The 15,909-nt window shown below is 37.6% G+C and overlaps 1 protein-coding gene across 5 annotated transcripts in view; it reads left to right on the top strand.

Moving 5' to 3' along the window:
- Window positions 1-15,909, top strand: part of rimbp2a (RIMS binding protein 2a) — a 68,299-nt gene that overhangs the window by 32,982 nt on the left and 19,408 nt on the right. For all 5 annotated transcript variants that reach the window (XM_053240320.1, XM_026941309.3, XM_053240322.1 and 2 more), the window contains 8 exons: window positions 2,738-2,827; window positions 7,583-7,705; window positions 10,211-10,315; window positions 11,431-11,481; window positions 12,458-12,641; window positions 13,565-13,701; window positions 14,185-14,264; window positions 15,002-15,111. In XM_053240320.1, the coding sequence (XP_053096295.1) occupies window positions 2,738-2,827; window positions 7,583-7,705; window positions 10,211-10,315; window positions 11,431-11,481; window positions 12,458-12,641; window positions 13,565-13,701; window positions 14,185-14,264; window positions 15,002-15,111 (880 nt within the window). The remainder of the gene's footprint in view (window positions 1-2,737; window positions 2,828-7,582; window positions 7,706-10,210; window positions 10,316-11,430; window positions 11,482-12,457; window positions 12,642-13,564; window positions 13,702-14,184; window positions 14,265-15,001; window positions 15,112-15,909) is intronic.

Here is a 15,909-nt window from a genome sequence, read left to right as displayed (position 1 = left end):
CTAAATGATGAGATTTTATTTATGTGTTTAAGTCACTGAAGAACTGAATGTGGCTTTAAGGCAGAAATTTACACAAAAAGATTTTGAGTAACACAGACTTCCATTATCTTCACAGCATAGCTCAGTGTAAAATTAAATATGTAAATGTCAGACAACAAACATATGTTGGCCGATCAACCACATTTGGTCTAAGGTGTAGATCTGTGTACATTTGATTTTTATTCCTGAACTATTTATTTAAGTATTTGGTGGTCTGATGAGATGGAACATGACGTCCTGAACGTTCCTAGTTTCATTCTCACAAGTAAATGTCCTCACAGGAGATTTCTGCCAGTCCGTATTGTGTTCAGTGTCCCGGTGTACAGAAGCTGTCATGTCGGTGCTGATGCTGCATCTGACACACAGACAGGCCCAGTTCAGTCTGATCATCATGAGGATGCCAGACAGAAGCAGGGCAGCTGATGCACTTTGACATGTGAAGCAGTCAGGAGGAGGCAGAGCACTTAGTCAGAGCCGAACGACAGTGGGTGGCTTTTTTTTCCCTTAAAAACTCCTTAAAACTGTGCTCTGTTCTTCACTTTTACAGTTTAGCAAATGAATGCTTCAGTAATAGCAGAGTGTGAGTCATACACTGATATTTGGTGTTCTTTTTCCTCTCAGGTTAATTTTTCAACAACCAACGCTGCATAATATCATAAGGCAGACACATACTTCAGTTATCAGCATTACATTTAAATTACAAGACTAATCTAGCTTTTAAAGTTTTGTCTTGATTCTTAATTTTCTCTTTATAACAAATGAAGTAATGAGAGACTCGAGCCTGAGGCAGTGTCACCAGTTGACGTCAACACCAGCAGCGGGCAGAAATGGTACAACCCGTTGTAGGGGTGTTAAAGTATTCTTTAGACGTGTCTTTTATATGCCACAGCTCAAGATAATATTTTTGCGTTTAGCATTAAAATGATTTAGTATGTGTAAAGTTATGGAACCTCACACCTCAGTCTTGTGTGATTCTTTCAAAATCCCTTAGCACTTTATCATTCACTTCCCTTTTTAAATGTATTTTTATATTTTTAATCTTCGTCGTTTATTAGTTTTAATTTTTTTTTAAATTACACTCTGAATTACATGGTGTATGACGTGGTGCTTTATAAATAAACATGCATTATCTTAAAGATTATCTTTCTCTTCTATCTTAAAGATTTGTCTTCTCTGGTTGAAGCATCATGTATCATCATGCATCATGTATTTTTATTCTAACAGCATTACAGTACGTTGGAACGGAACGTGACATACAGAGCATTCGAGAGAAAGATTGATACGCTGCCAGAATGTTGATATTCAGCTTATAGAAGGTGGCGCAGATAAGTTGCCTGGGAATGTGTTTTTTTTTTTTTCACAGAATGTTTCTGTGAGACTAACTTGGAATTATAGCCAAATTAATTTTTTAAACCAATATGAGTAAAAAAAAAAACCCAGCTGTACAGAAAGTACCAACCCTGCCTAGGAGACAATAGAAGAAATAATAAAATTGTCATTTAATACGCATATTAATAATTTCTCTGTAAAATATACAGTTTTCAGAGGCAAAAAAGATGAGCACTATGTACTCTATCAGTGTAAACCATTACCATTAAACCCAAAGACAGTGGTTTAACTACTCCTTTCTCAGTGATGCTTAATCAATACGCACTGCATATTAAATGACCACAATCCCTTTTGTTAAACAGGTGATTACATGACCATGATTATGGCTGGATGCTGCTGATTTTTTTTCTTCATCTTTTAATGATTCTTTTGCTGATTTTAGGCAGTGTGAGATGTGCATGAGCAGTGCATTGCTTTTAATAGCTCTCCTTCTCTCTTGGCACATTAAATGAAGGGTGACAAAGTGGAGCTCATTTGTAGTTCGTGCAGGCTAAAGGGATTTGTGCCCTGGAGGAAATGTTAGCTTCAGTAAGCCTGTAAGCCAGTAAGTCTGCTCCTGTATTACAGTTTGGCCTGTTAAGTGTTATTAAGAGCATTAGTAAGGTGGTGTACAGTGCAATAACCAGTGCTGTTGCTATGTCCATTATAAAATATGTCATGTTTAGAGTGATTATACTCTGTTTGATTTAAGGTGGGATCCTTGGGTGTGGCAGCGCTCCTGATTCTAATTAGAGTTACATTATATGGTCAAAAGTATGTGGACACCTGACCATCACAACCAGATGTGCTTGTTGAACATCCCTTTCCAAAACCATGGGCATAAATACTGGTGTAATATGGACTTGGTCCCTCTTTTTTCCTGGTATAACAGCCTTCACTCTTCTGGCAAGTCGTTCAACCAGATTTTGGAACGTGGCTGTGAGGATTTGCTCATTCAGCCACAAGAGCATTGTGAGGTTGGGCACTGATGCTGGACAAGGAGGAGTGGTGTTCAAGCAGTTCATCCAAAAGGGGTTGAGTCAGTGGGGTTAGGTGGTATCTCCTAAACTTGCCATGAACATTGACATGAAAACCTGCTGTAGAACACTGTGACGTAGTGAAGGGTTTAACACTGAATCGTAAAACTGTTGTAACACTATACACACACTACTGAATCAGAGGGATTGGACTGGATTGGATTGGATCAATCATGTAATTCCCATTTGTGTTCCCACAAGCCTCCTCATGTTGAATGCATGCTGAATTCTCCACCCCATGCTTTACTGCACTGCACAAGGCTAATCAGCTGCTTCCTGTTTCTATCTGACAGAAGCATGAGCTCCAGCGGGCAAAACAAGAGAGGAAACGCCTCAATCTCCAGCTGTTCAGTCACAGCCTGAAGGCGGAGCAGTACGAGGAGGTAGGAGTTAAACAGCAGATCACATGTCTGGTTTTTACTCAGCTCTTAAAAAAGTTTCATGTGGCTTCCACTGAATCCTTCCAACACAATCCGGCTCCATGGTCTGATCAATAACCACTAATAACCTCGGCCTGATGTGAACTCAGCTCAGCTCAGATTGTAATCTTAAGAAAAAAGTGTTCTCAAGTGTCTTCTGTAAAATGAAGCACAGCCTAACAATTTAGTCTTAAAGCACATGAACTGATTTTTTAAATGTACTTTTAATAGGTTATAATAATAATAATAATAATAATAATTATTATTATTATTATTATTATTATTATTATTATTTTACTGTTAATGAGGTGTTCATTAAAATCAAAAACACACATAGCCTGTTTGTAAGACTGTTCCTATATATATATATATATATATATATATATATATATATATATATATATATATATATATATATAGACAGTCAGGTCCATAAATATTTGGACATTTTAGCTGTCTCCCACAGTATATTGTAGTTGAAATTATGGTTCATAGATGGTTCATCAAAATATTGCCACAAGGGGGTGATCCTTTATCCAACTCAGTGATTGTTTTTTTATTTTTATCCTGTTGCTGTTATATCTTTCACTTGGATGTTATAAGTTGCACTGAGTAAATACAGCTGGATAAAACAAAAATTGTGTCTTCATTCCAGGCTGCTAAGCAACAATTATTTTGAAGGGGGGTGATTCTTTTCTATACCTACTGTATGTGCCCTCCCCTTTTTAATGGACCAAAAGTAATTGGACAAACTAACATAATTATAAATTAAACTGGTTGCAAAAATTATAAATTAAACTTGGTTGCAAATCCTTTGTAGTCAATGACTGCCAGAAGTATGGAATCCATGGACATCACCAGACACTGGGTTTCTTCCCTGGTGATACTCTGCCAGGCCAGGCCTTTACTGCAGCTGTCTTCAGTTTCTGCTTGTTCTTTTGGTGTTTTACCTTTAGTTTTGCCTTCAGCAAATTGAAATGCATGCTCAGTTGGATTCAGGTCAGGTGATTGACTTGGCCATTGCTGAACATTCCACTTCTTTGCCTTGAAAAAATCTTGGATTGCTTTTGAAGTATGCTTCGGGGCATTGTCCATCTGCACTGAGAGCGGAGTCCAGTGAATTTCGAAGCATTTGCCTAAATCTGAGCAGAGAATACAGCCCTATACACTTCAGAATTCATCCTGCTGTTTTTGTCAGCAGTCACATCATCAATAAATACAAGGGAACCAGTTCCATTAGCATGCCATAATATAAGGTCAATATGCTATGAATCATGAGCAGTTATTTCCCTCCTCCATACTCTTCTGTTCCCATCATTCTTGTACAAGTTGATTTTTGTCTCATCTGTCCATAGGATGTTATCCCAGAACTGTACAGGCTTATGTAGATGTTTTTGGTAAACTCTGATCTGGTCTTCCTGTTTTTGGGGCTTACCAATGGTCTACTCTGGTGAACTTTTCACTTGATTGTTGACTATGACACAGATATTTGACACAGACATCCTCCTGGAGGATGTTCTTGATCTGGGCAACTGTTGTGAAGGGGTTATTCATCACCAGGGAAAGAATCCTTCTGTCATCCACCACAGTTGTTTTCCACGGTCTTCCTGGCCTTTTGGTGTTCCTGAGCTCACCAGTGCATTTTTTTGTTTTTTAAGAATGTACCAGTTGATTTTGCCACACATAATGTTTTTGCTATCTCTCTGATGGTTTTTGTTTTGATTTTTCAGTACTCCTCTGGTCGCCACTGATGCCTGCTAACTTCAGTTGCTATTAGTGATGCGAGCTAGCACAGAACTCAGTGTTTACATCGTACATACAGAATATGTAATCAGCAACAGTTCTTAGTTCTTCGCCTTCTTTTGCATGATTCTCCCTCAAATGCATATGGATGAGGAGTCCAATTTGTGCATTTTGCCATGTGCAGAGTGTGGCTGAATTGCACTCAACAGTGGGCTCAAACAGCTTAATACATCAGGCCTTCAGTCTGGTTGTTCCTGTATGCAGGCAATATTATCTCTCTTGAGAAAACATTTACCTTCAGCATCTAGCTGTTATTTAAATAAGTTCTGGTGGCATTCAAACTGAAACCAGTATCTTCTCACCACTGACAATGGATAACACTCTGAGAGCAGCAGATTGGGGCTCCGGCCACTAATGGTGTTGTTATCGATGGTGCTTTTTGCCAAGTGGCCTGGCCGCGGCTTGTCTCTCTCTCTCAGCGTAATCCCCATCCTGTTCTTCTTCTGTCGCTGCCCAGTGAAAAGGAACCATCTGTCCAAACCCCAGAGCAGTGCCGGAGACAAAATGCCTGCTGCTCAATCAGATAGTGACTCTCGCCCACCATGCCTCTCGCCTTCTCTCGCCCACCCCACTCTGTGATCAAGGAGTCGTTCAGCATATGGGTGAGGTGTTAATGATACTGAGCAGAGAGAGTAAATACATCCAGGATAGATGCACTCTGACATCAGGGCAGACATTTTCTCATCTGCCACACTTGGATTGATGTGAGATACAAATCGATTCGTTTCTTCAGTCCTGCTTTGATTAAATATATCCTGATAAATGAGACGGAGCATGTGTCTGCCCCCTGAGTAATCGTGCTCCAGAGACAACACAGATTACAGAGCTTCTAAACAGGATTGGAATCTTACAGCCACAACATGTCAGTCTGAAGTCTAAGAACCAGTGCCAACTCAGGCCAAAAATTTTGCACTTGAACACAACAGAGGGACAACAGCTGAGAGCCAAATGGCCAAATGTTTTACACTTGCACCTTTTGCAAACAAGCAGGTGGCGGTGGTCTGTATTCATATTCAAAAAAAAGAAAAACAGAAATTAATAAACACGGAGTTAAAAACCAAATCACCTTCTTCCTGTTCCTCATGCTCTGCCAAATTTTTCGCTGCACATGCACAGTGCAGTTAGGCAAGAGAAGCGGATTGAGTAGTGACACTGATGAAGAAAGTGATTTAGCTTCAAGATGGCGTCCTGGTTGTTTTTAGCTCTTCGCGTACTGCTGCCACCTCCTGGTGTGGAGAAGGTGCAAGTGCAGACATCCATTTGGCTGTGCGCTGTCATCTCTCTCGTGTGTGAGTGCTCGTTTTTCGGCCTGAGTTGGCTGTCCGATCTGTACTGGACATTTGTTAAAATTCAATTCAGCACACGTTTAAACAAAAGCCCGTATCCATGTTTATAACATACAAACCAATGCAAACCCTGCAATATATGAAATGCATACATTTTATCATGAAAACCTTTATTATAAAAGGCATAATGTTAAAAGGTCTGTTACTATGAGTAGTACGGCAGAGTATGGTGGTTTCGATATTGTTGTTATGTAACTACATCATATCAAAACTTTGAATTATACAATTAACCAGGATGATTTCCATCTTTCAGCTGCTCCCCGTTAGGGGTCACCATAGCGATCATTGGCACAGGTTTTTTTTTTTTTTTAATGTGCCGGATGCCCTTCCTGACGCAAACCTCCCCAATTTTATCTGAGCTTGGGACCGGCACTGGGAGTACACTGTCTTGGGGTTGGTTCCCTGGCTGGGAATCGAACCCGGCCCGTGGCAGTGCCGAAGCGTCACCACTAGTCCTCCAGCGACCCAAACAATTAATATAAATAGAAAACTATATTCCAACATTAGTTTAATAACAATGTTTTATTAGTTTCTCAGCTGTCATGCAAAAAGCCAAATATATTTTTATTCAGAGATTTTAATCAATAAAACTTTCCAGTTACTAAAAGACAATATGATGTAATAATTGATGCTCTTCCTACTAGAGCCACTATACGTAAGGGTCACAAAGTATACTGTAACAGTAATATCATGAGATTATACAGATTGGGCAGTGTTTGAAACAATAAGATGTGTGTACGTGCAACAAAGGTGTGCATGCACAGTGCAAATAGAGCAGGGGAGGCGGGTTGGGTAGCAACACTCATCAGACTTAGGTAGGGGGCGTTACATAATGTTTGAAGGTAGAGATGTAGTAATTTGGATTATAATAAAAGGAGCTCACATTTTATATGTATACCTGTTTAATACAGATTTATTATCTGAAACTGATTATGTCCAAAAGGCTAAACTGGTGACCATAAGCTTCAATTACTTCTTAGCTACATGAGCCTCATAGTTCCAGTGCAAAAATAAAGAAGCAAACTTCAGACACTGGCCATGTCTCCATACACTCTGAGTTAAATCGCAGTCAATTAAAATAAATTAAAAAAAAAAACATGCTGGTACACATGATTCATTTTCTGGCCTAGTTTTTCTTAAAATTGAGCTTCATTTGTAGGTTCATCCATAACTGTTTGTCTTCAGAAATCACCACAAATTCAAATTTTCATTGTTATGCTTTATAGGTCTGGACGTGATGAGTGTAGTGCAGGAAGTGCAACTCCTAATAAATTAACATGTCAGGAAGATTAATGATGTTTGGAAATAATAGTGCTTACGTCTCAGTGTGTGTGAACAACAACATGATTCCATGTTTCCATGATTCGTTAAAAATGCAGATTCTATGCTGCTGAATCAGCTGAGTTTTTCTGGATACTTTCCCACCATAGATTTTATTTAACCACTCAGTTCTCTGATTCATCACTACAGTAAGCAAGATCCACAGTGCATGTAAGCACACTACAGTCTGAACGAGAGTTCTGTAGGTGGCCTTTCTCACTTCTCCTCCCTGTCGCTGTGTCGTGTAAAGGTAAAGTCGGACTATGTGCAGCTCAGAGAGAAGTTGGCGAGTGTAAGCGAGGAGAGGGACTCAGCAAGACGGGAAAAAGATGAGCTCCAAGGCAAACTGGAGAATCTTGAGCAGGACCTGAAGGTGAGCAACGTTCACTATTTCATCAGTTATAATAACAAGTTGGAAACACTTTAGTTGAAGGGAACCTACTTACGGCCTTCCTAACTCATTCATAAGCATTGCACAATGACTGAAAACCATTTACTCATCCAGGACACATTTTCATTCATTCAGGCATTTTTTTTTATAATTTATAAATCAAATATTTATAAATCAAATTTCAATAACAAGACTTTTCCAAATTCATCATCAGCTTCTCCAAAAATAACTTCTCCAAATTCATCAAGATATTCTAATATTGTATATAGAAAATCTTTTCTAAAATTCTGTAAGAATCGATTTAATAATAATTACAGTAGAAAACCACCACTAAAATGTAAGTAACATTTTATAATTTATTTCTTGGAGTAGCAGCATAGCAGAGGATTAAAATAATATAAACATATTATATATTATATACTACAGTATATTTCCCAGTCTACCTTATACCCTTGTTTATTGAGATGCCTCAAAAAACACCATTTAATGCACACAAAATCCAGCTATGCATCACTTAAACATAGTAGTGTGTTTCATGCATCCATTCTCGTATCCATTAAATCCCTTCGCTTTTCCTCTCTCCACTTATTTTAAGACTCAATTAAAATGAACCATGCTGATTTGGGACACCTTGAAAATGATTAAATTATACATATATGTGAATGATATGAACTGTCTTTATGTTTATTTTATTACAGTAGTACATGTTGTATATACATGTGTGTGTGTGTATATATATGTATATGTATGTATGTGTGTGTGTGTGTGTGTGTGTGTATATATATATATATATATATATATATATATATATATAACATTATTATAACCGTATGAAAAACTAGCCAAAGCATGTCATTTTTCCTTTTCAACTTCCTGTTTGATGTTGACCACACCCACTTATATGATATCACATGAAGCAAGTCATGGTATTTCTCTCAAGCAGGTCTACTGCATGGGCTCAGTAACATAAGTTTTGATTTTCACTTATCAGCCCAGAAAGGAAATGCTACCAAGTTGGACTATCACAATTTACCTGATGCCCCAGTGTATGTACTGTATAATGAAGTATAGTAATGGCTTACTGAACTACCTTTCACCTTTAAAAGTATAACTAATTAATAACTAAAAGTGGTATTAAAGGTGCAGGAACAAGCGGAATGACTGATTTCAGAAAAAGGTTTTGTTTCCAGATAAAAAGGTTTAAAAGTAGTCTGGTCTATGATTTGTGCTTTTCCTCTTACATTGATTGAGAAAAAAATGCCTCACAACAACCATGGGAAAAGTATTTATCCTTTCCACATGAGTCATTATTGATTATGTAATAAAGAGAATGATGGAGGGACAATGGAAGGGTACAGGACAATGATTAAGAGGGAAAACAAGTCATTCATTTTGTTTATTGGATCATTTGTTTATGATCCATTACCTTCTCGATGCTACATCTTAAAGTTTTTTCAGTATGGAAGAGAAGGTGGTTTGTTAAGTGAATGGCCTTCACTCTTGTTTTCTCATTAATTATGGAAAATAGATGAAACGATTATTGGAACATTAATATAGAAGCTGTGTTTGACTTCTTTATAATACAGTGGAGTCGTGTATTCACTATGCTGAAATGTACTCGATCCTCCATCATGCCAGCGATTATGTAAACCACTGACTGTATGTGTGTATGTGTGTGTATGTACGTGCATGTCTGTGTATGTATGTGTATATGTGTGTGTGTGTATATGTGTGTGTATGTACGTGTATGTATGTGTGTGTCTGTCAGAGAAGCTTTACTTTTAAGCTGCTTTATGTTCTAAGCTTTACAACTCATTTCACAGACTTAATTCTGACTTTACTTCCTGTTCCGTCTTCACTTCCTGTTCAGTTTAAAGATAAACCTTCATGTTTCTTTTCTTTTTTTTTTTTCAAAACGTGCTGCAGTATTACAGTACAGCTAGTTGCTGGATGATTTGTCAAAACATGTGAGTTGACATTAGAGGTTATTAGAGATTGTTGGTATGAATTTTGTATGATTGTATTATATGCAAATAACATGCAAATGTAATAACACTTCCATGACGTTTGCAATGGAATGTGGTGCTATTATAGTAAAAGACTGAGTAATGGGGTGGGGTGATGAAGTGGAGTTACTGTTACCACCCCAAAGTTGATTATTTTCCTATAACAGCATGTGTTTTATTCCTCTTATACCACAGGAATTTTTGCAACAATTAATTGTTTTTGTTGTATAAAGAACAATATGTCCTACCTTTTATCCATTTACACTTGCATTTACTATTGTGGAACAGCGACGAAACAAGTTAGTTCCAGGTATCATTTACGTTATAGCAGCTGTATTTGTTGTGGAACTGTTTCTTTAATGGTTAATGCATTTCCACAATATTCATCTGTGCACAGTGTGATGATTTTTTTGCCAGTTTCCAAAAAAAAGAAAAATCCTTATTAATATTTTCTGTGTGTGTGTGTGTGTGTGTGTGTCAGCATATGTGCGAGGCTGCAGAAGCGAGGCAGCAGCTGGAGGCAGAGCATGAACAGGCCCTGGAGATCCTCAGCTCCACACAGCAGGAGATCCAGCTTCTGCGAAAGGCAAAGAACTCAGCAACCTGCGCACTCTCTCTCTCTCTCTCTCTCTCTCTCTCTCTCACTCACACACACACACACACACACACACATACATACATACATACAAGATGATACTGTCCTTAATGAGAACCAACAGCATCTGTATTCTTCTCTTTTGGTTTTTTCTCCCCAATTTGGTCACCTGCTGATTTCCACCCACCAGCCAGCTCTCCCCAACAATATGACAGCTACCAGCTTGGGAGAGGGGTGAAGGCTAACATGTGCTTCCACTGAGACGTGTGAAGCCAGCCAAAAAACATTTTTTCAAACTGATGCTCATGCTGGGTCACAGGGAAGCGTAATACACTCGGAGGAAAGTGCTATCAGCTCCCTTCTGCATGCGTGAGCTCACGGATGTCCACAGTTGGCTAGTGTTGCTGTGATTGACACAGGAGTAGGAGGGGCAGTGATGGCTCAGGGGTTAATGCCTGAAAAAAAGCCCTAGCACCACCAAGCTCTGTTGCTTGCTCCCTGAGCAAGGCCCTTACCCCACTCTGCCCCAGGGGCACTGTATCATAGCTGACCCTGCGCTCTGACCCCAACTTCCTAACAGGCTGGGATATGCAAAGAAAAGAATTTGTGACAAATAAAGGCATTTTCTTCTTCTAATGAGGGGAAGTATGCCATCCCTCCTAACCAGACAGCATTTTGCTTCCTTGGCTCCCGACCATTATATAATATTGCACCATACACAGTCAGCTCCACAGTAGATTTCTCTCATATTTTCAGTATAAAATTAAGCTACATGTCATCATGGAATGTAGAATATCTGTGAAGCAATTTCCTGTTATCACTTGTGATATAGCAGCTATAAACAATAATCTTTAGTTATCATTTTTAGTCTGGCATTATGTGGAGCATCCACCATACAAGTCCCTGTGAATGAGCTGTTACTATAGAAACAATAAAATATAAGAACATGTGCATTAATATAAACCTGTGATTTATGTTACAGCCAGAACATTCAGAGCAATCAGAAGTGCTGTTATAGAAATTAATAAAGACCTTCTGATTGAAGAATTTAACAGCACTGTGGGATGAAGATATATAAAGATATATATGGTGTGTTTTGTTTCTAGGCTCAGGTTGAGGCTGATAAAGAGCATGAACAAAAGGTTCATCTGCTAAAGGTAAGATCATAAACTCATCCTCTAGCTAATTTCCTAAAATGAGAACATCATTTGCATCTATCACATCTGTGAGTGTTGTGGGTGATTTTTGTGAATATTTGTGTGAATGACATTAAGTCTAAAGTCAGGGGAGGAAACAAGATACAGGTTTTTAATTTGTGCTAATGTGTGCTGAAAGTGTATTACCAATTATTGGCTGCATTTAATGCTAAACAAGTGAAGAGAGTGCTAAATAAATGATTAGATAATTATATAATAAGGAAAAAAGCCAGTCCAGGGTGTGTGTTACAATGATTGATCATGGGTAAGGGTGTTCTTAGGCATGCTGCTAAGTGGAGTAAAACCCTTTTAATACACACATACAGTACACTCTGCATGTGAAAGCAGCATTAGTGCACTTTAGTTTGCATCCCTACAGAGTTCAGAATGGTCTCGGATAAGATATGATCTCATATAGCTCTCTTAACAGATTTGCTAAACTGAAGCAGAGGCTGATGATAATGATGATGACAGGAAATGACACAAATAATGAGGAACCTCACTGTTACTGTCTATCAGTTAGACTAACGCATCCTTATTATCATTATATAAATGGATAGTGCATACAGACTGTCCAGTTTAGGAAAAATATAAACAGTCCATTTCGAATCTGCAGTCAGAGTGAATGGTGAAAATCTTAAACATAGGACATGTATTTCTAATCACATGTATTTCTAATCTAAGTAAACATAGCACATGTATTTCTAATCTGTGTTGTGATGTGGATGGATAATTAGCGTATATACACTGTGATTTTTAATACATATCTGTGTCTCATATCTGTGCCACATATTCATTTTAATGTTCTACGTAAGGATTAATGTCCATACTGGATCCCTGTAGAAAGTTAAAGAATCACAATGATGTATAATACGTAGTAAAAATATGTCTGATTTATTTTTTTTTGTGCTTTTCTACTCTTCTCCAAACCACAAAGGTCAAAGTTCACAACCTGGAACAAAAATGCCGAAGTCAGAGTGAAAAGTGTAACATTCTGTCCAAGGAGTTGGAGAAATTTCACTTGGGTTTGCATACTGATCCTGAGCGCTGGCCAGAAACCATCGCGTCACGGAGAGCAATCTGTAACCTCCTCAACGAGCTGCGGGGTCGCACTGGGAAAGGTGGGCGGAGCCTCCTGAAAATTACTTACATTTGCTATGAGTTTGTCCTTTAAAACTTTAAAGAAGCACTTCAGCTAAAATGTCACACAATGTCACACAACTTCCGCTTGCAAATGTAGTAACAGACGACATTACAGAGTGAACAAACCCTGTCATTAACAGTGTTAGTATGATGGTTTTATAATCATCATCACACTTTAACACTGTCTTCTAGTGAGAAAATAATGATCTTGGGCAGGTTATTAGAAATAAGAGGAGCCTTTTATTTATTAGATCACTTACATTTTTACAAGATGGAGTTATTTTTTTCTGCCAAGTGTATTTATATATGAAACACTATATTGAATTATTTAAAAATAAAAAAATATATACTTAAAGGACTATTGACCCTCATAAAATTTACTTGTAGATTTTAATAAACTGTTTATTAGTTAGTATTAAAATTTTTAATTTAAAAAGTATTAAATTTATTAGATTTGTTTAGATTTATTTTGTCTAATAATATTAATCTGCATAATACAATTTCAGATTTGTCTTGGGTTTATTCATTCAGTAACGTTAAAGGAATACAGTGGAAATGTAATACTGTGTGTGTGTGTGTACATGTATATATATAGGATTAAAAAAAAAGTCACATGATCAGAGATGATGGGAACTAACTACTAACTATGGCAAAAATGACAAATACTTAAGATTGTCTTTTGCCTCAGTTGGACAGAATAAAAGCTTGACTCTTTTTGATCCTCTATAAGTGAATGAATTGATTGTGAGTTCATTATTTCTGTGAGTTATGAAGCATGCAGCTTAATGAAACGTTCTCTCTCGTATAAATTGAACCCAGAGCGTCTCTCTCAGGTGACTGTCGAGGCCCGGCGGTGATTGACAGGCGCTGGCGTTTGGCTGTGTAACTCTATGTTGTGCAGGTGATGAGAGATCTGCAGGTTCTCCGCTAATCTCTGAGCTCCTCCAGCCACTGCAGGTCAGCAGAGACACGCCTGAGACGCCGTTGCACATTGACATCGCCATAACAGCAAGACCCCAGTCAATGAGCACTTCAGAGGTGTGTTCATCCTCTACAAATCTCTTTCACCTTAAAGGTCCCGTGATCATTTTCCAACATGCGTTTGCCATTGGAAATTTGCTTCTTTATCCAACGTTCACACAAGCAAGCCCCAAGTCTTTTGTGTTGCTTGTAGGGTGTCTTTTTTGGGCTTGTAGCAAATGCTACTGTTAGAGCTTGTGAGCATGGCCTGTCCATTATTTTTTTTTAGTTACAGTAAGAAACCATAGTGGCAACTGTATTTATAGCTTCTAAAGCTAACTAGTTCATCACAGATTAAATATTGCACTATGTGTAATAGGTTGTTTGATGTACATGTTACATGCTTGGCTTCATACTAGTTTCGTTGGCAGATTAACAAAGCAAGCTATCTGTACTATACACCATGTCACCAGAGGCACTAATGGATGAGGCACTAATATGAGAGGATAAGACCGAAACCACTTTTTGTGCCTCAAATAAAGTAATAATCTCTAATCACAGATGGATGATGAGGTGAGTTCAGCTCCAAGGACCAAGGCAAGATACACAGGACAGGTTCGTCTCTGCACGGCCCGCTACAGGTACGGAGTTTTTTTTTTAAACTTCTGTTGTGGGATTATTTTTAAAAAATGTCTGCTGTCATTTGAATAATAAAAAAAAATTCTGCTGTAGGCTGATGTTTATTTTATTTCTACTGTGTGCTGTCTTTTTTTAATCGGTTGGTTTTCTGATTATTTTATTTGCAAAACAGTAGTTAATGTTACAAATATGTTATTTACATGCCATCAAATAAATGTTTCGGCACCAGAATATTAATTAAAAATAGATAAATCAAGTAGTTACATGATTCACTATCCTGAAATCACAGAGTTGTGATTTTTAATTATTGCAGATTTAGTTGATTCCTTGACTCTATATTGCTTTTATTTTATTGTCTTGTTTAGTTTTAATTTGTATCTGTTTTAACTGATGGTTGTGGATTATTTTATTGCTTATTGCTTGTTGTTTTATTAATTTTGGGTTTAGAAATTTTAGGATTGTATTGCCATTTTGATCCTTTCTCTGATTTTTTGTTGTACTCGACTGAGTTGCAAATGTGGGTTTCTTTCCCTTAACGTAAGTTTAAATAAATGTTAAGTTGTATTGAATTGCATGAATACTTACACATTTTTAGGGAAATATTTCAAACTGAAATATCAGTTTCTCTCCATGAGGATGTTTTAATGTTTTACATTTGTACAGCTACTGCTTTTTGGACAGAGCTTGTTTTGTTTATTTCGAAACATTTTCAATTCTGCCTCCCTTATTCTCTGAACAGTTATAATCCTTACGATGGGCCTAATGAGCATCCTGAGGCTGAGCTGCCTCTTGTTGCTGGGAAATATCTCTATGTGTATGGAGACATGGATGATGATGGATTCTATGAAGGTGAACCACATTCTCTAAACTTTCGTCTTGTTTTGATCAAATCAGAGCATTGGTACCTTTAATTATTTTTAGGAATGCTTTAGTTGTAAATATCCAAGACTCCAAAGGATGTGAATAATTAAATAAGTAATTTGGGTTGAGTTTAATGTCATTCTTCAGCAGGCATTTAATAAGTGCTTCTTGAAGGTCTGGCAGATTAAACTGCAAATCGGCAGGGCCGCTAATTTGTCAAGCACCCTGCAGCTACACGGCCGGGTGAAAAAAAAAAAACACTCTCAAAGCGTCCTTTCAGTGAGTCACTTACTCTGGTTGTATCATGGTTTCCTTTTTGCACTAATTAAATGGTCTATCTTTAGATGATGGTTCAGAGCTCTGGATGCAAATTGAACTGTGGAGATGTACTTTATACGTATATATTGTAGGTGTAAAATTACTGACTGTAGTCTATCTGTTGCTTTACATAATGTATTGGCCCCCTCTACCCCATCCATCAGTGGAAAATGTGCACCACTAACCAGGGGCAATACTCACAAAATAATTTATTTACCACTAAGAGTTGTCCTAAGTGGCACTAAACATTTCTTCTTAAACGTTTCTTCTTCTTCCTAGTTCATGAAACCACTGAGAGGAAGAATTACTTAAGATGCTTTTTTTATATTTCATTGTTTTTGTTAGTGACTCACTCCATAGTCATTGAACTACACATGTGAAAAAACCCTCATTATCATTTAGGATTTTTTTTGTGGTTTTATAGATGTTTGTGATTGACAGATGGGTTTTCCAGAGGACTCCCACATT

The sequence above is a fragment of the Pangasianodon hypophthalmus genome, chromosome 15 (genome assembly GCF_027358585.1).
Source record: "Pangasianodon hypophthalmus isolate fPanHyp1 chromosome 15, fPanHyp1.pri, whole genome shotgun sequence".
Taxonomy (NCBI): Eukaryota; Metazoa; Chordata; class Actinopteri; order Siluriformes; family Pangasiidae; genus Pangasianodon; species Pangasianodon hypophthalmus.
This window is presented reverse-complemented; position numbering and strand designations above follow the sequence as displayed.